General features: G+C 47.4%; 1 protein-coding gene and 1 long non-coding RNA gene across 3 annotated transcripts; one reads left to right on the top strand and one right to left on the bottom strand.

Moving 5' to 3' along the window:
• Positions 1-155: 155 nt before the first annotated feature.
• On the top strand, positions 156-26889 carry HSF5 (heat shock transcription factor 5). Its single transcript, XM_042880032.1, has 6 exons — positions 156-687; positions 4177-4548; positions 12083-12180; positions 15791-16312; positions 20799-20964; positions 24983-26889. The coding sequence occupies exons 1-6, from the start codon at positions 156-158 to the stop codon at positions 25048-25050; spliced, it is 1758 nt and encodes a 585-aa protein (XP_042735966.1). The 3' UTR covers positions 25051-26889.
• LOC122184800 lies at positions 21997-27358 on the bottom strand. Of its 2 annotated transcripts, none has more exons than XR_006180622.1 (3): positions 26977-27358; positions 26506-26588; positions 21997-26424 (listed from the first exon to the last, which is right to left on the bottom strand). It is a non-coding gene; the product is annotated as an uncharacterized LOC122184800 (long non-coding RNA). The 2 variants fall into 2 exon arrangements; XR_006180621.1 differs by having other exon boundaries at positions 21997-26408.
• Between the last annotated feature and the right edge of the window lie 498 nt (positions 27359-27856).

Below are 27856 nucleotides of genomic sequence, written 5' to 3'. Positions count from 1 at the left end.
GAGCTGAGGGGACGGCGGGGCTGCGGTTGGACGGGGAGACTCTGAAGGAATGGAGATGGCGGCGGTGCCGCGCGACTGGCGGCTCTCGGGTCGCACCGGTGCTGCCCTGCGGCGTCCCTCGCGCGGCGGCCGTTCGGTGCGGAGCGGCCGCGGCCATGGAGGAGCCGCTGCCGCCCCCCGCCATCAACCCCAACAACTTCCCGGCCAAGCTGTGGCGGCTGGTGAACAGCCCGCGGTTCCGCTCCATCCGCTGGGACGCCCGCGGCGAGGGGCTGCTGATCGACCAGCCGCTGTTCGAAGCCGAGCTGCTGGGCCGCGCGGGGCCGCGCCAGGGCGGAGACGGGGCGGCCGGAGAGCTCTTCAAAACCACCAACTTCACCAGCTTCATCCGCCAGCTCAACCTGTACGGTTTCCGTAAGGTGGTGGCGGCTCCGGCGCCGCCCAGGGCCGGCTCGGGTCCGCAGAGCGACGGCGGTTCGGGCGGCCACCTGCACCACTTCCACAGCCCGCATTTCCGCCGCGACCGCCCCGACCTCCTGGTCCATCTGAAGCGCATGACGAGCGCCAATAAGGCCAAGCTGGCGGCCGGTCTGGAGGTCGGCAGCCGCCCGCCCAACCGCTTCCAGCGCCCGCCCGGAGAGCCACCGCCGCCGTCGCCCCCGACGCCCGGCAAGGCAGACAGGAGCGGTGAGCGGCGGTGGGGCGGCCGGGAGATGCCGCGTGGGGCAGACGAGCGATGTGCGATGTGCGATGTGCGATCCCCTCTCCGGCCCGGCCGTGTCACCTCGGGTTGCCTTGAGGCAAAGGACGGCACGCGGCCTTTCTGAGGCTGACAGGGCAGGAGGTGGTGCGGCTGAGCGGGGCGGTTGACACGGTAGAAGGAAGGGATGCCATCCAGAGGGATCTCGACAGGCTGGAAAGGTGGGCAGGGTGAACCTGAGGAGGTTCAACACGGCAAAGTGCAGAGTTTGGCACTTGGGCCGGAGGAATCGCAGGCGTCCATACAGACTGGAAGGAGCGGTGCTTGAGAGCAGCCCCGTGGAGAGGGACCTCGGGGTCCTGGTGGATGAAAAGCTGAACATGAGCCAGCAGTGTGCATTGCAGCTCAGAAGGCAAATGGTATCCTGGGCTCCATCAGCAGAGGGGTGGCCAGCAGAGACAGGGAGGTGATCATCCCCCTCTGCTCTGCTCTTGTGAGGCCCCATCTGCAGTGCTGTGTCCAGGTCTGGAGCCCCACTACAAGATAGGGAGCTGTTGGAGAGGGTCCAGAGGAGCCACAAAGATGATCAGGGGACTGGAGCAGCTCCGCTACAAAGACAGGCTGAGGGAGCTGGGCTTGTTGACCCTGGAGAAAAGAAGGCTGTGGGGTGACCTCATTGCAGCCTGCAGTACCTAAAGGGAGCCTGCAAACAGGAGGGGAATCAACTCTTTGAAAGGGGAGATAACAGGACAAGGGGAAATGGTTTGAAGTTGAGGGAGAGAAAATTGAGGTTGGATGTCAGGGGGAAGTTCTTTACTACGAGAGTGGTGAGGTGCTGGAACAGCTGCCCAGAGAGGCTGTGGTGCCCCATCCATCCCTGGAGGTGTTCAAGGCCAGGCTGGATGGGGCCCTGAGCAGCCTGGGCTGCTATGAAATGGGGAGGTTGGTGGCCCTGTGTGTGGCAGGGGGTTGGAGATTCGTGATCCTTGAGGCCCCTTCCAGCCCTGGCCATTCTGTGATTCGGTGATTCTGAGGTGGACCAGGGCTTTGCAACCATAAGGGCATAAAGCAGGCAGCAGCGCCGCTTCTGCATGCAGCCATCGGAGCTCTGGATGTCTGTGCTCTGTGGTTGTTTCCAGTAGGAGCTGTCATGTAACTCATGTGGTGTTTTGGGTGCTGTGCACGAAGTTACACCTGTAACAGTGACAAAACAAAAGCAAACCTTTCAGAAGGGAGGAAATGTGCTTTGATACTGAGGCCTGAAAACATTTAGGGTTTTTGTTGTTTTTTCAACATTATTAAGTTTTGAGCCCCTCACTGCAAGAAAGAGACAGAGACTCTGGAGTGTGTTCAGAAAAGGAACGGAGCTGTGAGAGCTGTGGAGCACGCGTCTGATGGGAGCGGCTGGGGGAGCTGGGGTGGGTCAGAGTGGGGCAGAGCTCAGGGGAGGCATCACTGCTGCCTGCAGCTGCCTGAAAGCAGGTGGTGGGGATGGGGGTCGGCCTTTGCTCCCAAGTAAAAGTGCTCTGATGAGAGGGGATGGCCTCAAGTTGTGCCAGGGGAGGTTCAGGTTGGATATTAGGAAAAACTTGTCCAAAAGAGTCATCAGACACCAACACGGCTGCCCAGGGAGCCGTGGGGTCACCGTCCATGGAGGAGTTCCAGAGCCGTGGAGATGTGGCGCCGAGGGATGTGGTTATGGGCATGGTGGGGGTTGGACTTGGGGATCTCAGTCCTTTCCAACCTGAATGATTCTGTCATTCTACCACTTCAGTGAAATCAGATCTGACCGGTGTAATACAGGCCACGGATGGAGTAAATCCTAAGAAAAATACAGCCGTTAAATCATTACCCCTTTTATGGGTGTGTTTTTGCCCTTGCTGTTAGCTGGTGTTTGCTCTAGCAGCCTGAGTTTCTAGAAAGAAAAAAAAGAACAAAGAAAATATCAGTTCTTATGGCAGTCGAGTTCTGACAGGCTGACAATTCCCCGTGTGCTCTGTGCTGTGCTATTTAGGGGCATGTCTTACTTTGCAGCAAACATGAGGTAATTTGATAGATGGAAGATATTTCTGTTTGCAAAGTGTCCCTCTGTTCCAGGTGCATTGCAACATATAGCTCGTGTTAAATGTCCAGGAACAGTTCCTGTAAAGCAGCTGGCACATTGTACCCTAACATCCAATGATGTCTTGTTTGTGTGTTAAACCACATTATCTTAACTTCCCCATCTACATGTAAAATACAAACAAAGGACTTCTCTCTTCATTCTCTGTTTTTACTGAGCTGGAAATAAACAGCCCTGTGCATGAGCTCTGAGTGAATTTTGGGGGACGAGCAGTGTGTATTTAGTGATTCTTCATGACTTGATGTGAATTTGCAGACCGGTGGCTGTGTGTTCCCTATTTCTCTGATCAGTTCCTATCAGAGGAGCGAAAGAGCAAAATGTGAGGCTGTTTTTCAGAAAGGCTGGTTTGATGCAGGCTGTTCCAAAGCTCAGCACGGCTGTGTGCAGTGCTGCGAGGTTGAACAAGCACAGTAATACTTCCCTGAATTCGATGAGGATTTCTGGGCCAGTGTTCCAAGAATATCAGAAAACCTCTCACAGAAACTGTGCTGCCACAGTGTAAGAGCAGATGACATTTCACAAAATAACAACGCAGAGATGGATGGAAGGAAATAAAACAGCAGAACTGTTTGTGCTGCCTTAGTCTAAACTGAAGTGGTTGAGCTGACTGGGAAAAAGTCGACGTAGGAATGACAAGTGATCTTATGAATCAAGGCGAGTTTGTGTATTTCAGAGAGGATATCCTTTATTACAGCCCTACCCAATAATGAACTACGAACGAATTGCTGAGCTTGTAGCATCCTTTCTCATTCTTCTTGAGGACTTGCTTGTTCTTGCAGAAATATTGGAACCCACACCAGGCCAGCGCATCGTCTGGCAAAGGAGGCAATCTGGCCTAGAATGCCAGCACTTCAAAGAGTTACGAAAACAACAGTAGCAAAAAGCAAAACCCACTGGGGGTAAATGACAACCTGTAAGCAGTGTTGCCTGATCTGAAGGACAAATCATTATTCTTTTTTTATCAGTTTACTTCTAACGCTTGTTCCCTTTCTCATTAGCACTGGTGCCCTTCTGTCACTTACCCAGAAGCCAAGTCACCTGCAGCTCTGCCTTCCTCCAGTGCTAATTTGCAGCTTGTGCTTTTCGTACTGGAGAATAAGAGGCTGGTGCAAGGCAGGACGCTTGGGAGGAAGCAGCTGCTTTTATATCCTCGCTTTGTTCAGACCCAACAATAAATCTGTCACTGCATCTGTTACTGGGTGTTGGGGTGGAAGGATCAGCTTGTGGGTTAGGTGCACTGTGGCAGAGGTTGCCTTCCCAAAGAGTGCTGCAGGGCCTTGGCTCCTTGTGTTCCTTTTCGTTACCTGTGACAACTCCTGGCATTAACAGTTGCTTTGTTTTGTGCCTGATGCAGGGCTGCTGGCTGCAGGACAGTTCCATCGGCCTTACCAACGAGACGGCTTGTTTCCTTACTCCTACATCTCAGCCTCCCCGCAGAGCCTCAGCTCCTTACCAGCAAAAAGCCCGGATCGGACTCCGATCCCTTCCAGAACGTGGCAGAGCTCCCTTGGGCTGCTCCCAGGACACAAGGCGTCCGCAGCCCTCCCAGACAAGGGGGTTGCCTTCCCCATATTCCAGAGGCTTCCGACAGAGGTCACGTACACCCTGCAGTCCGGTGCCTCTCCTGTGCCACTTCAGCAGGTCTCCCAAGCCATTGCCACTTCCCCTGCAAAGTACAGCAGCTACACGTCTCCCCTGCACTACTCACAAGCCTATTATCCAACAGGTAAGAAAAAGAATTCTAAAAGTCATATATATATATATATGTGCACTTTTCACAGTGCTCCGTCGTGTGTGTTTCAGTGAGAATTAGAAATTGTAAAGACTTTTAAAGACTTTTACAGCATTTTCAGTTCCGTATTCCTGCCCTCCCTCCAGACTTGGTATCCTCTGGTGATTTTCCATACAGCCTCCAGAGGCTGAAGGGTGAGGAGAACATTTGTCTGCACCTAGGCTGTTAGCCTAACTGTTAGCCTAACTTCCCTTTTTCTCTTTAATGTTTAATTAAGAAAAACTGACAGGGATGGCGTTAAGGCACAGAGGACTTATTGAAAAGTATCACACTGTTCCTTGCTCTCATCTTTTCCCAAGTAACTTTTTAAAGCCAAAGATCAGCTGCAAATCTTCTGCAGAATGTTTCCTTCTGCTCTATAATCTTTGTCCCCGTTTTCTTTCCTTCCCCAGCAGTGTATTTTTGTGTGCTGCAGACGGGGGGGCTACAAAAATCTTCACTACCTAAAATCTTTTGTCTGAAGCATTGCTGCTAGTCTTACTTCAGACGAGTTTTTGGGATTTGTTTTTCTAGAGGAGAATTGAAGCAAGTTGTTCTCCTGTTTTCTGCTCTTGCCTTGAACTGGAAAAAAACACGCTTGTTTTGTTTATTCTTATTTTTTTTATTTCCCTGGAACTTCTGAAACCCGGAACACCGTGACTCTTGGCTTGGACAAACCCAGGCTCAGTGATTACTCTCACTTTCTGCCCATTCCTCCCTTGGCAGCTGCTCCTTCACTGAGTCAGATATCCCTGTTTAGAAACCTTGCATGCGGTGGCTGCTGTCACTCTCCAAAAAGCACACAGTGAAATCTCCCTGTCTTTTGTGTGTTCTGAGGCCTCTGCTGGGAGCATTCGCTTCCATTTCAGACAGCAGCCACCGGTTCCGTTACACTTCTTGTCAAGGAGGGATTCTGAGGAATTATGCAAATCCTGTGGACACTTGTAAAGATTTAAGAAGCAGGGAACTTCTTGCCACGTGTTCCTTGCCCTGTAGTGTTACAGAGATCAGTGCAGAGAGTTTGCATTGCGAGCTGCAAGTCATTACGCCTCCTCCCAGGAGCAGGGTGAGCTGAGAGCACAGTTTAAGAGGGGAGACGATCCCTTCTTGTCTCTATCTGGGTACAGCTCACCTGCAGTTCTAGATGTCTCTATCTCCACTACTCCTCCAGACCTCTTCTGTGGTCAGGAAAGGAGCTGGGCAGCAGGAGGCTGTGATTCACTGAGCTTTTAGGCTTTGTGAAGAGGTGCTGCATGAGTGATCTCACTCTAATTTGCAGTATTGGCTGCAGAGGAACTGAGGGTGAGCAGCTTAGATTTAAACCAGCGTACGTAGATCCCTGGAACTGGGTGACACTGTTCTCTTCCACTGGAGTTATAAAAGTTTGAAGAAGAAATCAGTTATGCTGTTGAAAATACCTTTTTTTCTCCTTTGAAACACCATGGGAAAAGTAGAGCAGAATCTTTCTTTTTTTGGGGGGGGGGCGCTGGGAAGCACAGTAAAAGCATTCCACATTTTGCAAGGCGTAATAATTCAGGTGTGATTCAAATAGAGAACGTTGTGGAGGCCGAGGCTTTTGAAATTTCAGTAAACTCTTCAGTATTTTTGAGAAGAAAGGTTTGCCATTTCAATAGGCAGCATTAAAAATCTTTTCATTTTCTCTGCCACTTTGGGCAGTGTTCTTACTGCTGATTCTGTCTACCTCTTCATCTCTCTGCTATCCTTTTTTCTGTACCTCACAGCACACAGAATGCTGAAAGCCTATTTTTTCATATGTATACATGAAAAGTCTGCTTTCCTTCATCTTGAGAGCACAAAACCAAGATTAGCTTATTTGGAAGGTGATAGTTCATCTTAGAGAATGTATTTCACAAGAGAAGGGGCTGAAGAATGCATGCTCATTCTTGGAGCTCTTTTCATTTCATGTTTAATGAACATGTTTTTGAAGTCCTATTAAATTAAATCAGCGCTGGGCTTTGTGAAAAGATTCATCTCTGTGTGTGTTCAAATTTGTTTGTTAACTTAGGCAACAAAAAGATTTCCTTGTTTTTTTTCTCATTATGAGTCTTACTGAGAAGGCACTGAAACAGGAGATGTTCATCTGGATCTTTTGCTACTACTGGAGCATTTGAGAGTTGTAGGACTGCATCAGAGGAGTGTAGTGAAGTTTGATCATCAGAATATCCCAGTAATGGAAAGTCAGGCAATGAGCCCATGTGAGAAATATCAGTTCTTGATGCCACCTGGTACTGCAGGCCAGTGGTGCCTTTTGAGTACAGCTGTGGCTGTAGAGCTTGTTTAAATGTGGCAACCTTTTGTGAGTGACAGCTCAGGAGCAGTTATGTTATTCTGAATGATACATCCTCTGTAAGGATGAAAGGAAAGCTTAAAATTCACATATGCCTTGGTCAAAGGGGGCTTCTTAAAGTAAGTAAACAGCTGAAAACACAGTGTCTGTTTTAAAACAGCATAAATAGCACCACATTTTCCCTTGAGAAAAGCAGACTAGATGCATTAGTAATGCACTTGTAAAACTAGTAGTAGGATTTATCTTGCTTAAGATTCATCTGAATGTATAATATTCACTTGTATATGCCTGGGCTTGTCGTCTAGATTACATATATAGTCAGTAGAGAGAAACAGGCACCTCCCAGAAGTTGAGTCAATCCAGCCTTCTTAGATCTATGCTGTTGGAAGACAGTTTCTTTCTGTTGAGTCTGTTTCTATGTGAACTGTAGAGAGAGCACAGACACCTAGTTTTGGAAACTGGGAGAGCACGAAGTGGCAATGCAATCCATCCTACTTACATATCTAAGACAGCTCCCATTTTCTTTAAGGAAGAGACCTTGGATGTCATCCTTGTTTCCTTCATTCTTTAATTTGTAGCAGATCAGAGCTTGCACAGCTGCTGTTTGCAGGCCCATCCCGATGTGCTCATTGATTTGGCAGGAACAGGCACAGGTGCTCTCCGTAATTTCTTGACCCAGCTGTATGATGAGTAATTAGCTTTCCTTAGGCATAGCTTAGGGATGTGACACGATAAGGACGCACTGGCAGGGTGGTCTGCAGCGTTCTTCCTGAGTGTTTTGCGTGTAGGTTGTGCTCAAGTGGAACAGAAAAAGCTGGAGAGTGTCAGCCTCATCTCCTTTGGCTAACACAGGATCCCAGAACCGTAGGTTTTGGAAGGGAACTTTGAAGATTCTTCAGGCCAACCCCTTGCCAAAGAGTTCCCTAAGGAGGTTGCTCAGGAAAGCATCCAGGTGAGTTTTGAATATCTCCAAGGAAGGAAACTCCTCCGCCTCCCTGGGCAGCCTGTTCAGGGCTCTGGCACCCCAGAAGTTCTCCCTCATGTTCAGATGGAACTTCTCACCTTCCAGTTTGTTATTTTGCCTCTTGTCCTGCTGCTGCATGCCACTGAAAAGAGCTTGGCCCCAACCGCTCGGCACCGGCCCTTTAGATATTGATAAACACTGGTCAGATCCCCCCCCCCCAGCCTTCTCTTCTCCATGTGAACAGCCCCAGGGCTCTCAGCCTTTCCTCGTAAGGGAGATGCTTCAGGCCCTGACCATCTCTGCAGCTCTCCCTGCGCTCTCTGCAGCAGTTCCCAATCTGCCTTGAAACAGAGGAGCAGAACTGGACCCGGAGCAGAACTGGACCCAGAGCAGAGGGGAGGATCTCCTCCCTGCCCTGCTGGCCACGCTGTGTGCAATGCACTCCAGGGCACCATTGGCTGTCATGGCCACCAGGGCACACTGCTGGCTCACGTCAGCCTGTTGGCTGCTTGTTGATGTCTGTTGCACCCTTGAGTACCTGGAGATGATGTATGTTCTCCAATTTCTGCCAGATCTTTGGAGACTTTACTGTGATTATTCAAGGCTGCATCAACCCCATCATTAGATTGTTAGCTTGGTTGCACCATGCTTGAAAAGCAGCACTTAGCATGAAGGTAGGACCATTTCCAAGAGACTGTTGGGATGTAGCTGTTACGACAGGAAGAGTGAGAAATTTTAATGATATTAGCAGAGTCTGTGCCTAAGAATGGATCTGGATGCATTTAATTTGCTGATATAACTGTAGCCTTTATGCCTTCAGCAAAGGCATAAATGATTGATTTGTTCTTGTCGACTGAAACATTGTGAGCATGTAAAATAATATTATCTCAAGAGGAGAGAGAGAGGTAGGTAAGAGTTTCCATTTTGTCATAATGGTTTCTAATTTGCTTAATGGAGTGCCTCAATTTACGTAGGGCATTGTTGTAATTTCTTGTGTTTCGCTGTAATCTGTTTTTTTATTCTTGGACAAAAGAGTGAGACGTGACCTATTGAAGAGACTGTGTGATTTACTTATTTGTGGTGACTTGTGGCTCTGGAAGCCTTGGAACAAATGTTTGCATGGGATCCCTCCTAACCCTGTAAAAGTTCTGGTGTTTATTTTCCCAAAGCCAGGTGTTACATCATTTTCCATACTGTCCATCTATCTCTGTCCCCTTCCCTGCACCATTCTTGACTCTGAACGTTTCTGCTGCATTTTCTCTAGGCTGCAGAGCCCCACTCGGCTGTTTGTTCAGGGAAGTGTTTGGTGCATCCTTCACATTGCCCTCCTGTGGTCTTTTCCAGTTGTGTTCATTTCTTATTGAGATGGAGAGTCCAAAAAGACACACAGTAGTCAAAGTGTGAGTAAATCAGAAGTTCATGCAGTCAATAATAATCTTCCTCTCTTTCCGCAGTTCACAACAATGTCTGTTTCATTAGTGGCTTTGGGAATCTTTTTGACAGCTTCTGAGTGTGAAGCTGATGTTTTCCTGAAGCTATTCACCATAACACCAACATCCGGCTCCTCATTACTGGCGGACAGTGAAGAACCTGTCGTTTTCCACATGAAATCAGTTTGCTTTTCTGAAGCACAGAGCTTTATCTGGTAGGTGGTGGCTTTGGAAGACCTCACAGAGTTGTTTTTTCCATGGCTCTGCTCTTTTCTGCCATGAGAAAAGCTGCTGTTATTAGCAACCATCACAGCAACACGATCACCAATATCTCTACTCGTTTACCTACTGCAGGTCTCTCCAGACAACAGCAAAGGGTGACTTCTCTTGAAAATGAAGTATTTTACTGACTCATTCTCATCTCATACTCACTGGTGTCAACTCATTCTCTATTCTGTTTTCTTCTATTTTTTCTTGTTCAACTGCCAGGATTTCTGACTTGTCTTTCCTTTTAATATTTCTATTAGTGTGCTTCTAAATAATTTCCTTTAAGTTCTTTGTGACCTCTCTGAGTATGGGTATGTATGTTCAGCACGTTTGAAATACAGTCATTCAGCATCTGTGCAGGGATATTCACAGTGCATGGCTCAGCCCTTCCCTTGCTCTGTGAGCTGCGTTTTCATTGCTCTCCACTTGTCCTGAGGCTTTTGTCACTGGGTTGGTTACGGTCCCACTGCCAGCAATTCCATTTGTGTAAGCTGTGTTCATGCTCTGCACGTTGGATCCTGTAGACCGTGAGAAATTTTCCATCTCTGGCTCTTATGGGCAGCAGTATGTCTGTTTTCTGACAGAAACCGAATCTATTCTGAGGCTGATCATCTTACTCCGCTCTATTTAAAAAGGCTGTATCTCCTTAATTCGTTCAATCCATATTCATTTATTCCATAAGATACCACTTATCCCCGTCTCTTTAAGATTCAGGCTGTGTTTGCTGTCAGTATTGCAGAGCAGACTGTGCTTCCTCTGATGATTCCTTCTGGGTATGGCTAGATGAGCTGTGTCTTGGACAGTGGAGCTCAGAAATTCAATCTCTGCAGTTAACGATAAAGCATGTGAGAGAAGCAGGTGAGCTTGTTGCACCTTGATTCCATCTGAAGGCATGAAGCCCTCTGGATGAACTGGCACCTCCACCTTTGGTAGCACGGCTCATCAGTAAATACATCTCCAGCAGTTTTAGAGTTGTTTGGATGTGTGATGGATGTCCTGTTGTGACCACGGGCGGTGGTGGCACTTTAGGTAGGGCTGTTCTGTCTTACGGTGGGTTTGCTGCTGACGTGCCTTCAGTCGTGCATGCTGTGACAGTGCACAGGCACCGCTGCTGCTGTCAGCAAGCTGCCAAAAATGCATCCTTGTGAGAGCAAACCATTCTGTGTGACAGTTCTCCCCTTCAGAATCTGTCACCGGTTTCTCGTGCCCTGCACAGCGTTGTGTTCCCCCCTTCGCCTTACAAACGTTGCAATGTCTTTGATTCACGAGTTGCTTTTGCTCTTAGTGCTGCTGGCTGTGACAAGAGTGCTGCCATTTATCTTGTCATGTTTTGTAGAAAGTGATCTTCAGCTGGTGTTTCACTTATGCAGTACCTCACAAGCACTTCTTCCCTTCACACCCTTCCTCTTTTTTCACTAGAAGATAATGTCTTCATGTGTTTGCTTCTCCTTAGGGTTGCTTTAGTAGGTTAGAAGGAACTTCTTTGCCATTGCTTTTCCAGAAGTCCTTCAGAAGCTGTTCTGATGTTCTGAGTTTGTCAACATAGTTTGGAGATTCCTGTGAGTGAAATATTCCCAAACCAAGTTTTGTTTTGTTTTATGGCAGTATCCAGAGCAGGGATATGTCTGCAGGTCGTAGGATGTTCTCCTGAAGGAGGTCTGAATTTGATCATAGAGTCGCTCAGATTGCAGTTGCAAATTATAAGCACATAGCATGCTTGCTTAGGAGGCTGCCCACTGGCTTTTTCTTTGTTGTTCTCCCCTGTTTGTTGCTGTAAACTGCACAAGAATCCCACCAGCTCTCATTGAAAAGGGCAGGAAGAACAGGTGTTCTAAAAAGATCACGCTTGGTTATTGTATCATCTGCCTTATGTGGAATCCCATGTCAGTTCCCAGCGCTGCAAGTAAACTTCATCTGTTCACTACCTCCATCCTTGTTAGTCTCTGTTACAGTCACTGGACTGAACATGATAACATTTATTTTTCTCAAAACGATGGCAGTTTTAGAGGTTATCTGTCATGCAAGCAAGGCCTTTGCTTTTAATTTTAACTATTTCTGCATGTCCCCAAAGGTAATAGCTGCAGAACAATGCCTCATACACAAAGATGCTGTTTAGGATGCAGTGGTACGTATGCATGCACACGTGTGTTTTTCTTGTGTGAATCCCCTCTCTGTGTCCTGTTGTGGTGGAAGAAGACAACAGAAGAGGTGATAACAAAAGAGGGGATAACAGCGTGCAAAAATTGTGATTATGAAGTTTCTAAGTTTGTGTATGTCCATTTTACAACATATGTATTATGTGTGTGTGTGTATATATATATATATATATATATATATATATATATATATATATATATATAAAATGTTTTTCAGGTGAAGTCATAAAATCATTTGGGAGATCATGCAGTGCTGGCATTTAGTTACCTAAACTATTGAGCTGTTTAATCAAAGTAAGCCATAGAACTCTGCACACCAAGCACAGATTCTGGAAGTCTGATCAGTGTGTTTGAATTCTTGCAGCTGCTCTGCCCTGCTGCTCCCCTGCTACCCACATCAGCCCTCTGACCTGCTGTGCGAGTCCCACAGCTCTGACCTACAGCCACTGCAGCTTCTTCCAGGTGAGTGCAGCGTGCTGCCATCAGGTGAGAGCAGGGGGAGCTGGATGGGTGGTGATGGGCGCCAGAATGAAGGATGGAAATTAGAAAACTGATCTACTTGAGAAAGTAAAAGGGAAGTGCTTTACAGGGTTTATTTCAGAGAACGCTGAAGGTTTGGAGAGGCACTTTTGGCAATGCCTGGGCAGGTTCCAAGGTAGCACTGTGGTGGATCTCCCCTTCGGTGCAGTGTTTTCCTCTGTATGAAATCTGTGCTTGACTTCACCAGAATTTGTTCTAGTTAACAAGTCTGCATTTATCTTTGAAGAATAACTTTGCCTGGACAAAATGCATTTCTGTAACGTTATGGGAATACTGGGAAGGAGCTCCTTTCTTGTTATGTTTTGTTATGTCATCCCAGGCAGCATTCTGCAGGTTCATTCAATGACTGAGAACTGAGATAATTTTTGGGACCAGCCACACCTCAGAGATGCCCTATTAAAATAACTTCAGTTTTTTCTGCATTTTCACCCAAGTTATAGAAAGCACCTTATTTGGAGGAGCTGCCTTATCAATTGCCAAAGATTTTAAGTAAAACTGCAAGGCTGCAATACTTTTGTATTAGATAATAATATATATACTCTTTTTTTTTTTTTTTTGTCACAGAGGCAAGCGAAGCAAGTTATGCTTTGTATGCTGAGAAAGGGTTTACCTACCCAAGCTTGATTATCCAGTTTCTTGTCTTGCAAATATCAACCTTTGTCTTTTATTCATGGCTTTTTTTTTTTTTAAATATCATCTTATCCAAGGTGCTCATGTTACAGCCAGAATATTGTGTTGGTGTGGGTCCATAAATGGTCACTGGCCAATCGTGCCACTCGTACTCTCATATTAATTTTGCACATGGTGCATCTTTGTCCTCTGACTTTAAATTTGAGAACTGTGGGAGTTTTTTTTTCCAGCTAGGGCATAGGAATGAGTCTGGGTGATGGGAAGTGATGATCAAATAAATTCTTATCATTGCATTTGGGATAGCAAATCATTCCAAGAGAGTTGTTAATTAGGGCTAGATGAATAAATGCACTGTCCAAAGTGCCCAGTGAAAGTGATTTGTTTGAAGAAGCAAGCTCATGGGCAGTGTGCAGAGCCAAAAGAGATTCAGGCTGCTTGCTGATGAATGCTGTGATGATAATGCAACTGTAGACAGGGGATCCCAGGCCAAAAGCTGTTGATGCATCTGGGCAGAGGATGCTGGAAGGTATTCCTGTGTGTGAACAGCCCAAGGGTAATCCCAGATTGCTTCTGCCTGCTCTCTTGAGCAGAGTAACACAAATATCCTACAGAATAGACCAATAGAACTTGTGAAGTTTTGTGAGTCTTGGTGTAGTGTAGGTTGCCTCTCCTGGAGCACGGTGATGGAGCAGGGGGCTGCAATTTCCCTGTGGTTTCCAAGGAGTTGTGAAGAATAATCACTTCCCCTTTTGTGTGCTCTGGGGAGATGCTTCCCCAGCCTCTGCTGAGGGATGTGGCCAGCTGCAGTGCTGACCGTCCTCCCCTGACGCTGTGCTGCCATCAGGAACCACTGGTACAGATCTTCAGAAGCAGCAGTATATGTATACCAAGCTGTCAGAGTTAACAAGTGACTGGAACAGACCAGAGTGGTAGGAGAGATGCCATGCATGGGGACCTGATGAGGTTCCACCAGGCCAAGTGCCTTCTCTGGTTCTGCATGACACTGAGCTGTGTGTGGGCATCTTCTCCTGCTGGAAATGCATGCTAGAGCCTGCAGCACAGCCAGGAAGATGGCTGTGTGTTCTAACAGCTTGAAGCTCAGTTCCACAAGGAAGAGGCGGAAGTTGCAGTGTGCTGGTTGGCTGACTGGTTACTTGCCTTTTTGGTTTTGTTTTCCTTTTGCCAGGCCTGATCTCACGCATGGGCAGTTGACTTGTTTACCCAAATCTTCCTTAAAATCCTGCTAGTTAAGGCAATAAATAAACAGTGCAATAAAAACAAGAAAACTCTTGTATTAATATTTTTAAAGAGTACAACTGGAAAAAAAATACACGAAGGTAACTAAGTTCAAACTCGTGTCTTAAAAGTATTAAGCTGGCAATGAAAAGATTTTGCTTAACCTAAATTTCTCAGATTCAAGGTTTTGTCTTTTTTTGTTTTTCTCCCTAAAAGTGTATAGTTGACTGCAGACCAGCACGACTGCATAAGTCAGCTACAGGACTTGTCTTCATATACCCAGAAGAAGGGATCTTGATATTCTCTCATCTGTTTGTGGTATTTCCTTCAAGGACTTCTGATGTTCGTGCTGCTGAGAGACCAGATGCTTCAGTGACTTTTGATCTTCTGTGACTTTCCTAATCCTGTGGCTTCCTGTTCTCTAATGTATTCATCTTTTGAAATAGCTTCTCAGTGCCCCTTACCTTAGCCAGAATGTTTGAGGAAAATCAGCTCTAAAGACTAATCCTTCTTACTAGGTCTCTTCCAAAGTAAGGTTGTATTGTAGAAGTACCCAAGTTTCTGTTCAAAGTCATTATATTGCTTATTTATCAGGCGCTGTTACCCTTCCATTATTCTTTAAATCTGGCCAACCTCCAGAAAAAAATAGCAGTACAGGCAGAGGCTGTTAAAATGTGACTTGTCATTTCCTTTGGGTAGGACTAGCTGCTTTTGGAACTCTTCAATTGCCTTCTTTCTGCTTTGAAAGTTCTTTGATTTATGTGAATTCTGCTTAAAAAGATCACTATGTTGCTCATCGCATCCTATTATCTAGTCACGTCATTCCAGTGAGGTCTTTCAGTAGCATTCAGACCAGTCCTGTGGTGGCGAAGGCAGCCTCTGTGTGTCCTCCGAGAGGTGTTTCCAGCCTGGAGATCTGTATGGATTTATGTAGACGTTGAGTCACACGTCTGTGAGACTGAGGGGTGTCTGGTCAGAGGCTGTGACAAACGGGCAGATCCTGCAGCATTTTGTTTTCTGGAGTCCCTTTCGTGCTGGGACAGGAGTGTCCTTGGAAATCACTCATTGTGTGAGTGTGTATATGGACAAAAGGGGGAAAAGATGTTGTCGGTGTGTAGTGTGAGCTCCTCGTGTTGGGTTCTCCCTGTGCACATTTACAGCTTATGTACCTTCTTCTCTTGCTTAAAAATCTTGTGGTTTCTGTTATTTTTGTACGTAGCAGGATTGCTTCAGCTTTAGAGGATCTGGTGTCAGGTACATGCGCTCTGTCCTGTTCCATCACAGATGTTGCTTGTGAAAGGAGTGGTTCTAGTGTGACTCCACAGATCCTGCTGAGACTAGAAGTTTCTGACTTGAACAGCTGGCTGTATGTTCACTGGCAATGCACAGACCATGCATCTCAAAGAGTACTCGGGTGCTGTGAAGAACAGATGGCAGACAGAAGAAAGTGAGCTTGCTGTAAGGCGGTTAATGAAAACTAAGCCAAATCAGTAGCCTTTTCTTAATTAAACCTGCTGATCTAGGTGCAAGTAACAAGCTTTCATGTTATTGAATTTACAGACTCTTCTGTTGGTTGCTCAGGTTCATTTACAGAACATTGTGGAGCCGTTGCACGTCCTGTCGTACTGTTTGGAAAGACACATTTACCATGTTTTGTTTCTCCCAGAGTCCTCCAATGCAGCCACCTTACGCAGTTGAGTTCCTGCCCTCTAACTGGCTGTACCACACTGATGAAAGCAAGAAGACAGAAGTAAATCTGGAAGCTGTGTTTCAGATCGTCGATGAAATGCGTTCGTCGCCGAAAGCTGGAACAGTGAAAGTGGAGCCTGTGGAGAGCCAGTGGTCAAGCCCCCAGCCCAACAGAGGCCAACAGCTGCTAGCTGATACTGAGAACGACGATCCACCTTCGGATGACGAAGGGCAGCTGGAACCTCTCATCCCTGTGGTGTCAGACATTGCATCGTTTGTGGTGGGAGACCAAGAGGTGGCCTGCTCTCTGTCACAGCCCTCGGAATACTTGTACGCTCTGCACAGCACTGCGTCTGTAGAATGTGCAGCTGCTCAGGGAGAGCGAGAACCTGCGGCCACGCAGGAAGCACAAGGAAAACTGAGAGAAGAGCCAGACCACCTCCCAGCCCAGTTCTCAGCCATGATTGTTCGGGAAGCACAGTCATTCAGCCCGCAGAAGGTAAGCAGCGAAGATAAAACAACCTGTGTTCGGAGATAACACCGTTCAGTAGGAATGCTGGGTTGTGGTCTGATAGCTGTAAGTTTTTTTTGCACTCTTAAGAACCGAAGAGTTCTTTAATTAGGAATTTAATGGATAGTGAAGAATCTGTTTGGTAAAGTGTGGTTTAAAAAAAAAAACCAAAACTGTTCTTTTTAAAAGGCAGTGGAAAAGTATCTCTTGTGAATGGCATGTTGGCCATTCTGATGTCCAAAACTTGGCCTATGGTTGCCCACTTAGGCCACTCAGTTGCAAGGGAATAATGCAAAGTGCAGTTGTATTGACAGTGATGAAGTGGTAGCTTTTTTGAGTTAAAACTTACTTCCTTTACCCTTTAATAAAAAAAGAGTATTTGAAGGTACAATGGTACATTTGGTACCATTGATTTGATACCTACCATTTGATACAATGGTAGGGGTACATTTAGAGAAAGAGATGTATATTCTGATCAAGTTTCTGCAGAGATCAAGCTAGTTACTCAGCCTCACGTAGGGAAGAGCACTTCCTTGTGTTGTGCTCGTTGCTCATTAGGGAGTTCCCATTCATTATCTGAACTGTTGACCACAGTTAAAAGTTTTCAGCTTTGCCATCTTTGGATCAGCATTTTTAGAAGTGTACTTTTCCTTTGTGAAAGACGTGGGGACTTTGTGGGCCTGGCTTTCTTGTTAGGAATGGAGGACTGGAACAGGTTGCCCAGAGAGGTGGTGCCCCATCCTTGGAGAAGTCCTTCCCCAGGCTGGACGGGCACTGAGCACTGAGTGTGGGTGTCCCTGTTTGCTGCAGAGAAGTTGGACTAGACGCCTTTAAAGGTCACAGAATCACAGAATTGTAGGGGTTGGAAGGGACCTCCAGAGATCATCAAGTCCAACCCCCATGCGTTGGTGAGGTTGGAACAAGACATTAAAAAGTTAAAGGCTGACCTGCAAGCAAGCAGGCACATCGAGCAGGAGCTGCATAGCCAGATCAGTTCTTTGACCAACACAGAACGGGGAATTCGGTCTGAGATTGGGCAGCTCCGGCAGGAAAACGAGCTGCTCCAGAACAAATTGCGCAAGGTCCCTTACAACTCTAACAATGTTATGATTCCATGAATTCAATGCATGAGCCATGGCGTTGTTTGGAGGAGGAAGATGTGGGGTTTTTTTATTCCGTTATTCCTGCATGAGAACGCTGGTGCTGGCCACAGTCTGTTTTTCTGGAAGTCAACTGGTTAAATAGCTGGGGATTATTCTGTCCTGAAGAGAAATTTGGGCACTATTAGGTCTCTTGTTTGACAGCTTTGCTCTTTTTGTTAGGAGTATTCTACTTCTTACTTGTCTCCCCTTGCCAGTCCGGAGGCAGGGTTAGCCTGACCCCACAGCTGCCTCTCCTCCAGCGGTATTTCCAGGGCCTGGGATCATGGCAGGTGCAGAACTCTCCAAAGGAGATTCCTATGCTTGTACATCCATTGGGCTCCTACATTATTTGCTCTCTTCCTTATCCCTGAATCTGGAAGGCTTCCACAGCTCTCAGTAGCACAGTGTCGTGGAATTCAAGGCAAGCTGATGGTACAATACTGCCCATGCAGGTAAGGCTGTTTTATTCCTCTGTGTAGCAGCAGAGGAGGAGCAAATTCCTCTGGTGCTAATAAACGAACATCAGAAGAGCTCTGCTGGGTCGGATCAAAGCCTGATTGCCGGTGTCAGGCCTGAAGACAATAGCTGTAACCTGATGCTGAGGGAAGAGCAAGAACAACCTGCACCCAGAACAGGGCACTGCTCCCTGTATTTCCAGTGGGAAATTGGGATGATGCTGCGTACCTGACGTTCAGTTTCTCTTCCCTGGGCTGAAGTCAGCCCTTGAAGCCACGTGAATTGTAGCTCTGACCAAAGAGATGCTTTGCTCACTGTGTGCTGATGAAGAGCTTCATCAGTCACCTCCCTCCAGCCTCTTTCTCCACGCAGTTGTGATTTGGGAAGTCTGTTGCAGCCTCCCAGCAGTCTGCTCTCCAGACTCCCTCCGGTAGCATCCTCTGCATGGCAGCTGCTCCATGGATCTCTGAGTTTGCTTTCAGCCTCTTCTGTTTCTATTAAATCCTTTCTAAAATGAGGAGACCGTGGCTGCACGCCACATTGAAGCTGCAGGAAAACAATGGATGCAGAGGTGTTTGATATTTTGTTCTCTATTTCTTTCTCAATATTTCTTATCATTTGGTTAGTTTTGGGGCAGCTGTTGTGCCTTGTCCTCTCCACTGAAAGCTGTTCACCTGCTTTGTGCTGCTGCTTGGCTTAAAGAACAGCAAATTAAAGAGCAATTCTTTGCATGAAAGGTCTTAGTGCATTCAACAGTCCAGGTTCAGCATTGTTATCTTCACCTCAGTGAAGGACAGGTGTCCTTGTTTTTACACATTTTGGCCTCAGATGGATATATTTCAATCTACTCACAAGAAATGCTTTCTTCTTAAAGTGGAAATGAAGCACGTCTATCATTCAAGGGGAATGTCCCTCCTGTGTTGTCTCCTCTGTAGTATCCCTGGCCAAAGGCTGAAACTCCTGCTTGCTTTGGGGAAGGTAAATCCAGCAAACCCCATTTGTGTGAGACAGGGGCTGATCTTATTAACGTTTCTCACTGTGGTTCCAGCTGGGCACTGGAGTCACGTAACCACTGATGCACAGCAGGGTGGGTTTTCTTGCAAACAATTTGGCATTTTTTCAATAAGTGAAGTGAAAAGGCAAAACTTTCACATCTGTCAGCTTTGGTAGCTTTGTTTGATTCTCTGCCAAGCAGCATTCGGGATGGAGCTGCAGCAGTGCTGGGCCCGAGTGAGGAGTCTGCAGATGTGGCAAAGCCATAATGAGAAGCACGTTCACTTACAAAAATAAAAGAAATGAGGAAGCTTTGGAACCAGATTTATGTGGGCTAGACTGATGCTGTTAGGATGGAAACTGTATTATTGCCAGTTTCACAAAAGACTGTTGGAAGGGTTGGTGGGTAAGATCCTACATAGGCAGTAGAAAAGGGAACGCTGCATGCTCCTTTCCCTAGAAGGCTTCATGACAGAGAAGTCAACAGGAATGGAAGGGCTCCGGTCATGTGTGGAAAGTGTGACCCGCAGCTGCTGATGTCTGTACCTGCTCTGCGCCCTGCCAGCCTTCCCTGTTTGTAAGACTCTGTCTCGAGACTGAACTCGCGTTCTGTCTGGTGGAGATAATGAACTACAGGCCTCCCTCCTTCTCTTTGCTTTTACTCTTAGTGAGAAGCTGTGTTCCGATGGCAGACAAAAAGGCACAGCCATCCAGACGGTTTTCCTATTAGCTAATGAGTGCTACTAATGCAGTACATACAGACAACACATTTCAAAGAGCAAATTCTGCCCAGAAGTGACTGTGAACGGCCAGCGAGTCCATGGGCTTGCAGGGGGAGCTCTGTCTGCCTGGGCATTTCAGATGCTGTGTTTGCACAGTCCTTTTGGAAAACTGAGGTGCAGCTTCGACAGCAAATCTGTCTGTATCTCTGTTAATCTGCATACATGTTGCCTGCTGTATGTTTAATGCTGAGCAATGGCAGACTCAAGAGGGAGAGAGTGATTTCTAGAACTGCTGATGTCTTATTACTGCCTGTGGTGACCTTTTGCCCTCTGCTAACACACATACCAGCTTTCGGAAGCTTTTTTTTGCCTTCATAGAAGGAAACACTGCAGGCTCTGAACAATCTCTCATCTTATGATGTTGATTGGTAGGATATTTGCAGAAGAGCTCAGTGCTGTGTAACAGATGATAGTGAGAACATCTTTCTGTCTGAAGGTGAATTCCAGGTGCTTAATTGTGCTTATTTTTACTTCCTTGTTGGGACAGAATCATAGCTTGGTTGCTTGGCTTTTTCTTCCTTTTTATTAAAGCTACACATTTTGCCACATTGTTAAAGAAATACTCAAGTTCATGAAATGGTTGCCTGCAAAATACATGTGGAGCAGCAGCAGAGGGCTCCAAAAAGCAAGCAACAACATTATAATGCAATGTCTTACCAATTCAATGGGGTGGGGTGAGATTTCCAGGCAGAGGGCACTGCTCACCTGCCCAGTTTTGCATCACACAGCTCTGCTGGGCTGTCCAGGTACACCTGTCATTAGCACTGCAGCTGTTGGTACCAGTGAGTGCACCTGGGTTTCTTCTGCTTCACTTGTTGTGCCTGGTGTGGTGACAGGGCGAAGCTGACACTGTGAGTACAAGCACTTTTCATGTTCTGGCTTTCTGACTTCATGTTTTGCTTAATAAGACATTTTGTAAGAGCTTGGCTTTGGACCTGGCAACCTTGACTCTGAGCTAAAAATGCTTATACAGTCCATGAGGTGCTGTTCAGCTCTTGTTAGATGTCCTTTTGGAGTGGAGAAAAATATTTATTTGTTCGGTTGAAGTGATTAAAAGAAACCATTGAGTCATCTTTGCTTCCCTTGCTGTGTTTTTTTCAGGTGGATGCTGGTGTTAAGTGTCCGTTCCTGAGGTCGGAGACACAAGAGGTGGGATGCCTCACTCCAGAAATTGGGCCTGAGAACAAACCTGTAGAAAGCACTGTTTCATCTGCAAAAGCCAGAAACAGAGAGAAGAGAAACAGTTCACAGGAGTACAAGTCCCCAGGTAAGAAGAAATGCTATTTATTTTTTTTAGAGATTAGCAATAGAGCTGCTCTGAAACTGGCCATTACAGAAAGGGGAAGTCAGACCAGGTTAGCTCTTATCTGCAATGTATTTCTTTGTACCTTCAGTTCAAATACTGCTTCTGTACAACCTCTGAGTGTACTTACTGACACCCTTTGAGGGACACACCAATTGCTCATGTGGGAAAGAGTACAAATTATGAGTAGATGAAACCTGCTGTTCTGGGGGTTGTCTGAGGAACACAGATGTCACAGTATTGAGATGAAGCCCATAGAGATGTGTGCTGGAGCATGACAGTGCCACAGGGATGAACTGGGTAACGAAATGACAACTGAAGTAGCAGGGGGGGAAAAAAAGCCACACATACACAAAACCAAAAACCAACGAACTCATGAAGTGTAGAAGCTGACAAAAAATTGTGTTCTGGAATGCTGCTGTGTCTGCTGACAGATATGAGAGAAACAAGAAGGAGAGCAGCTGAGGCCAAACAGTTCACCAAATCTAATAACCAAAGGAAAACCTCGACATCCTCACGACAGAGAGGCATGAGAGGACACCAAGGGTACTTCAGATCCGTCCTGGAGGAAAAGTTGGTGTGGCATCCAGGTGTTGGGGAAGCCATTTCCCTCACAGCTGATCATCAAAGAGGCTGTAGAGCCATTCCTCACTTCAAAGGGTGGTTTCCAGGTTCCAGTTATGCTAGTTAATAATTCAGCTCACATGCCCATCAGTTTCAAATGTGTAAGTGAGGAATAATGTCTTTTTATCTGGAAGCTATAAAATAAATGAATGAATGAATTGGATGCCACCTTGAACTTTTGTTTAAAATGCAGAACTGAGAGTTCTGGCCCCCTTACTGATAGCACAGACAGCCGGTGTGCTTCTAGTTTTTGTATCTACAGCAAAAGTTTATTTAAGAAAAATATATTATACTTGTGTTGTACTTATATACTATACTTAATTGCAGAGATTAAGAAGAACAAATTTACTTAACAGTTGTGAAGTTGCAGGAACGTTTTGGAAAGTGTTTGGAAAGTGTTTCATGGGAGTGTTCTACAGAAATGAAACATTGCTATGCTAATTGGATAATTAGCAGTGATTAGCATAGTAGCACTCTGGGAAACTTGATAGTCATCGGGGGTGCATCTCCACTGTTGTACCTTTCAGGGCTGGTAGGACAGAGGATGGAGACAGACAGCACACGTGAACCAAACACCATCAGGGTCCAGTTGTCCCGGAGTAAATAAGGCACGTGATCATGGCTTTGGAGATGCAGTGCCCATCTCCTGTGTTCCACCTGCAGGCCTGGAGGAGACGTGTTCAAGTGTGAGCTGACTTCTGTCAGCTTCTGCGTTTGTCTGTCTGTACCTCCTTTCTTCTGTGTGTCTTTGGACACATCCTCTTTTACCTTTCTAAGCTAAAAATGGGCACAGTGACCATTCCCAACTGGTTCTTCACAACATGTCTGTGTGGGAGGCGTGAGGTCACGGCCTGAACAGTGGTTGAGCACCTGGTGAAGGGGCACAGCCAGCCCTGGGAGCACAGGTAGGGCACCCCTCCCTACCTCATTTATGGGCTGGCAGTCTCAAAGGAGGAATCTCTACTTGGAGATCACCTCCTTTGGAGTCCTTGGAAAGGGGTAAGCAATTCCTTCTGTATTACTGGATTGTGACTGCTGTCTTTCGTGTGTGATCCAAAACTGTTTTAAAGCAGCTGTCTCTGCTTCCTCTTATCTTCAGACATGTCCTTTGAGTGAAAGTCCTGCAGTTTTCCTCTTTTCCTTTGGGTGCCCATTTGTGTGCTGCCTGAGCCCACCGTTTGACACGCATCCTGCTGCACAACATTCCATCTCGTTCCATCTATTTCAGTAGGTTTGTGACATTGTTCCCTTGTCTCTGCTGTGTGCTGACACCAAGTTCAAGGTATCACACGGTGAGGTAGGAATGTCTGTCAAACAGGGGTGAAGAGGAAGAGTGTCTCTTATCCTGTGTCCTGCCTCCAAAAACATCTTTGTGCTATTAAGTAAAAAAAAGACCTCTGTGAGCTTTTCTTCCATCAAATTCTCTAGTCAATTCTCAAAGCTGTTCAGGCTTTATTGTTCTATGAAAGTGAAAGTAATTAACACAGGGTAATTACACAGAGGGTGAAGTACCCTGCTCTTTTTTTTGTTTCAAAATGTTTTAAATGTGTTTCCTCCAAGCGTATCCTTACTCCTCATATGCTGGTTGTCTTTGCACATCACAGTCCAACAGCAGGACCTCATCTCCTTTGTTAAGAGCAGAACTGCTTTTGAATTCTCCTTCAGAGAGTCAGAAGCTGCAGCAGATCCATCATCCTGAGTGGGCTGTGTCATCTGTTCCCTTCCTACTCTTTCATGGAGTGTTGGCACGGCTCTGCAGTACCTGGCAGGTTTATTATTGGTTTATGGAGCTCTGAGGGGTGGCTCACACCTTTCGGGGACCACATTTTTCAGCCCCCCTGGCTCAACCTTAGCACAGGGCTATAAAGGTGCTGATAGCGAGTCTCTCCTTGTTTTGACTGCCTGCTTGTTCAGCTCATCTATACACTGGGGTTTTTGGGATAGGTGAGTCAGCTTAGTGTGGAATAAATTTGTCTGCAGCATCTATACCTGCAGCAGGTGTCCTTCTGGCCTTCACAAACGACTGACAGAGACTGATAGAAACTGCACCCCTCCTGTCTCCTGTTGCTCTCCACAGGTGCACAAGAGTCTCCCAGTGACTCTGCAGTGGAGCTAGTGTCTGCGCTTTGTGTTTCCTCTTCTAAGAGTGCACATAAGAAGGATCAAATTCTCACTGGAGAGGTTTTTGTTTGCAGCCTTTTTTTCTGGAAATAGCAGTCTCAGAATGGAGCAGGTGGGGTTACTTCTGAATTGAAGCATCCGGATGCATTTAAGAAAAAGCTCTCTTCCTCTACGGCTATTTTTTTTTTAAGTATTATTTTTGGTGACTTATCTGATCCTTTTCTTCATACAGTCTGGCAACTTCCTCCAATCTGTTTTTGCACAGGAGCTCAGACGTAGTACTGAGATGCCACTGGCTCTGATGACTCCATCCCTGTTGTGCTGCAAGGTGCCCTGGACATTTACCACCAGCCTTGCCACTACAGCTGTGCCACTATGCATTCCCTCTCATTTGCTGCAGATAGATTTGTAAGTGCAGTTGCTAAGGGCAAATCATCATTCAGCAAAGGTCTCCCATGCTATCATGCTATCATGTTCATCTGAATTATTTCCTGCACCTTCCAGAGAAAAATAATCTTACACTCATCCAGCATTCCTAGTAAGACGAGGTGAAATCATGCAGAGGTGTTTGTGCAGGGCCAGGCCTGGCCCAGGGGCACTGCAGCATGTCCTGGAGCAGGATGAACAGGAGGTGCTCTCAGGAGTCTGAACTGCAGCTTCTTGCTCCAGCTCAACTGCCAGTCTGGTTTGGATGAGTGGTTCTTGGATGCTGTTTCTTAAGCAGTTTGGAGTTGTGCTGTTACCAGCTGCCTTCCTTCTCCATCCAGGCAGCTCTTCAGGGTTTGCTCCCAGCAGTCTGCTTTGGAGGAAGCACAGAGCTGCTGCCTTTTCCACAGGTACTTTGTAGCACAGAACAAGGGGGCTGGAATTCTTTTCCTAAGACAAGAATGCAGCTGTTGTGAGATGGAAGTTCACGAGGGTAGTGGTCCTGTTGTGACTTCATGCTGTTGTTCTTTTCCTTGAGCTGTAAGGCGCTGAGTTTTATCTTCCATACACTGGAAATGTTTCCATTCTACCATGGCATGAATGGGCATGTAAATCACTTTTATTTTTTCTTCTTTGTTTTACACAGAGTTTTGCAAACTGAGAACAATTCCTGTTCCTGTAGATCTCCAATCCTGCTGTTGCAGCCTCTCAGGCCGTGTTCCACGTTACATGCTAGAACTGCAATCCCTACGTGTGACGCTGAGCAAAACTTGCAGACTGATGTTTACTCGTTATTTCCTTTTCTTCCTAGATCTCCATCTGCTGGTGGATGTCGCTTGCAAGCAGGAGCACTTTCCAAAGGAAGAAATAAGAGAGTGAGAAGTGGGTGACAAGTATGTGAAAACGTGCAGCAGCTGCCAGCTGGGTTCTCTCGTCCTGCAGCGCTGTGCACACGGCAGCACTTTGCATCGTTTCAGCTGTTGGAAAAAAACGAACACCGACAAAAAAGGCACTATTTTGTAACAACTTTCACTCCGTTGGATATTGGTCACCCCGTGGTTTTTTTTTTACACCTCTTTCATGACGTTTTCTACCTGACAAGTTACGAAGCATCGAGCGGTCAGAACTTTTAATATGAACTGATTATTAGCTGCTCATCTTCTCAGACTTGAACTCCCCGTAAGCTGGAACAACCTTGAGAGCTTTGTCTGAACCTTTCTCACTGGGAAACAAGCTGTGCTTCGTGCCGTGCTCAGAATCTTCCTGTTGCTCGTTGCTGGAAGCCACAGCGCGCCCTGCGCCGCTCTCACCATCTCTGCTTGAAGTCGCACTGCGACCCTGCAGTGGGAATTGTGTGAATTGTGTATGAAACAAAGGCGCAGGGAAGTCACAGGATTCCAGGTCTGAACGGGTCAGGGGCTGGGGAGAGCTGCTGTAGTTGAGATGAGCTAATTTTCTGAGCGATTACCCAGGAAATGCTCTTCCTCCTAAAGCAGCGCTCTGTTCAGCAGCGTGCCCTCCCAGTGGGTATCCATTACACACAGCAGCTGCTCATCTCCTGCACTGAAGGAGAAGTCTTCTGTTTTAGTAACTTCTTTTTGGTTCTGATGCTCTCTGTGATGGTAAGTTATGTGTTGTGTTAGTACTTTAATAGGTCTTAGGTACATTCTTATCACTATAAATACAATCGCATTTAATAGCAGTTTTAAGTTTTGAATAGCTATGCATTTGTGTTAAAATATTGTTTGAAGGATGAAGGGGGCACAGACTTTATTTATACTGTCAGGGAAACGTACATGAAAGAGTGCTTAGAACATAAATTTAGCTGGTTCATCCATGCTCATATTCTTTAAAAATTAATTAGAGCCAGTCCTGAACAAAACACACATGAGAGGAGCAGGGAGAAGTGGCCAAGACCACCCCAGCTCTACCCTGCAGGACCTCGCGCAGCCTCCGGCCGTGGGCAGGATGTCCCAAGTGAGTGCTGAGTGGTGGGACAAGCCGAGGCAAAGCCTTTAATTATTCACCAGCCGTCCAAACAAATACAGTCTGGGGATGCTTTTAGGTCAAGGCTGGCAGGAACATTTCTATGCTGGTTGTCCTCAGATTCGTTCTCCTGTATCGTATATTACATCCGTGCAGTGCAACTCTAGTCGGTGAGAATAGTGAGGGGTGAGGTGGATGCATCCAAGTCCTGCTTCCCAAATGGATTCCATCACTTCCCTCGTGGGTTCGGGCTGTAAGGAGATGGTGCTTAAATGACTTCAGCCTTATCAGACTGCAGCTGCTACTTCTTTAATTCCTGCACAGCACACAGGGAACTTCACAACTTACCCTTCTTCCTCCTGTTTGCCCCTAGAAGACTTGGCACTTAATGCTCTTTTATAGCCCTGCTCAAACGGCGTGGCTGCAGCAATCTGCAATGAATTAAACTTTGAAACTGAACTATGGATGTTGCATCTGTATTTTCCGTGTGTGTTCTGAGTTACAAAGGACAGACCGTGGTTGGAAAAAATCCTTTGTGTTTCATAGAATCATTAAGGTTGGAACAGACCTCTGAGATCCCCGAGTCCAACCCATCTCACCGTGCCCGCTGTGTGCCACGTCCCCACGACTCTGGAGCTCCTCCAGGGACAGTGACCCCACACTTCCCTGGGCAGCTGTGCCACCGCAGCACCACTCTTTCTGAGAAGCTTTTCCTGCTATCCCAATTTCCATCATGATACCCTGATTTCCTGAGTTCCCACTTCCGCCTTTATCAGCACCCGCTGCCCAACAGACCCGTTCTTACTTTCAGAAACGAACCTGTTCTCTTGGCATAACCCACGAATTTCCGTGGAGCTCCCCCGGAGGTTGGTCAGGCACTATTTAGGAAGCCCCCACTCATCTGTTCTCTTGATGCCCCTTCCCGCGAGCAGCGCTGGGCTTTGCGCACAGCTGAGCAGCGGCCGCCGTTCCCGGTCACCTCGCAGCGCTCTCCTCGAGCAGCGCTCCACCGCGGCCGCTTCACCCACTTCCAGTCGCAGCCCCGCTCCGAGGTTACGGCTCTGACCTGCGGCATTATTCACCTCTCAGCGATGTCAGAGCCGAATGAGAGCTGAATTCCAGACCTCTGACATCAGCCCGACCCGAACCCTCCGCGGCAGCGGCAGCTGGACGAGGGCTCCCGGACGGCAGGGAGCGGGAGGGCCGCGGCCGAAGGGCAGAGCCGGCGGATGGCCCGGCGGAACGGCGGCGGTGCGGAGCGGCGCTCAGCCCGGAGCCCGCGGACCGGCGGGAGGGGGCGCCCGGGAGCGGGGCCGGGCCGGGCGGGGCGGGGCGGGCGCTCGGCTCCGCTCCACCCTCACTTTGTGTCAGCAGGTAGCAGCCCGCAGCCCCGCCGGGCGGCTCCGACGGCCGCGCCGCTCCTCCGCCCTCCGCTGCCGCAGGCGCTGCCCCGGAGGAGCTCCCCCGCGGGATCCGTTCGCCTCCCGATGATGCCCGAACGGCCCGGCCGGGCTCCCCGCGGGACCGCGGCCGATGCTTCGGGCTCTGCCGCTCAAGGCGCGTAGAGCCGCCGTGCGGGACTCCCTCGGAAAGGCTCCGGCGCCGCTCCGTCCCCAGCGCTGCCCGCACGCGGAGCGCTCCGCCCCGAAGCCGCCCCGCGCACCTCCGCGCACCTTCGCCTCGCGCCGCCCCGTCGTGC

The sequence above is a fragment of the Lagopus leucura genome, unplaced genomic scaffold, assembly GCF_019238085.1.
Source record: "Lagopus leucura isolate 7727_CA_CO unplaced genomic scaffold, USGS_WTPT01 Super-Scaffold_100024, whole genome shotgun sequence".
In the NCBI taxonomy this organism is placed as follows: Eukaryota; Metazoa; Chordata; class Aves; order Galliformes; family Phasianidae; genus Lagopus; species Lagopus leucura.
Note: the sequence above shows the minus strand (reverse complement) of the source record. Positions and strands in the feature narration are given on the sequence as shown.

Excerpts from the sequence above, each read along its gene's own strand:
- HSF5 (XM_042880032.1), top strand. The coding sequence starts at position 156 with ATGGAGGAGCCGCTGCCGCCCCCCGCCATCAACCCCAACAACTTCCCG. Across the intron at positions 4,549-12,082 it reads ACAAGCCTATTATCCAACAG|CTGCTCTGCCCTGCTGCTCC; the intron begins GTAAGAAAAAGA and ends GAATTCTTGCAG. Across the intron at positions 12,181-15,790 it reads GCCACTGCAGCTTCTTCCAG|AGTCCTCCAATGCAGCCACC; the intron begins GTGAGTGCAGCG and ends TGTTTCTCCCAG.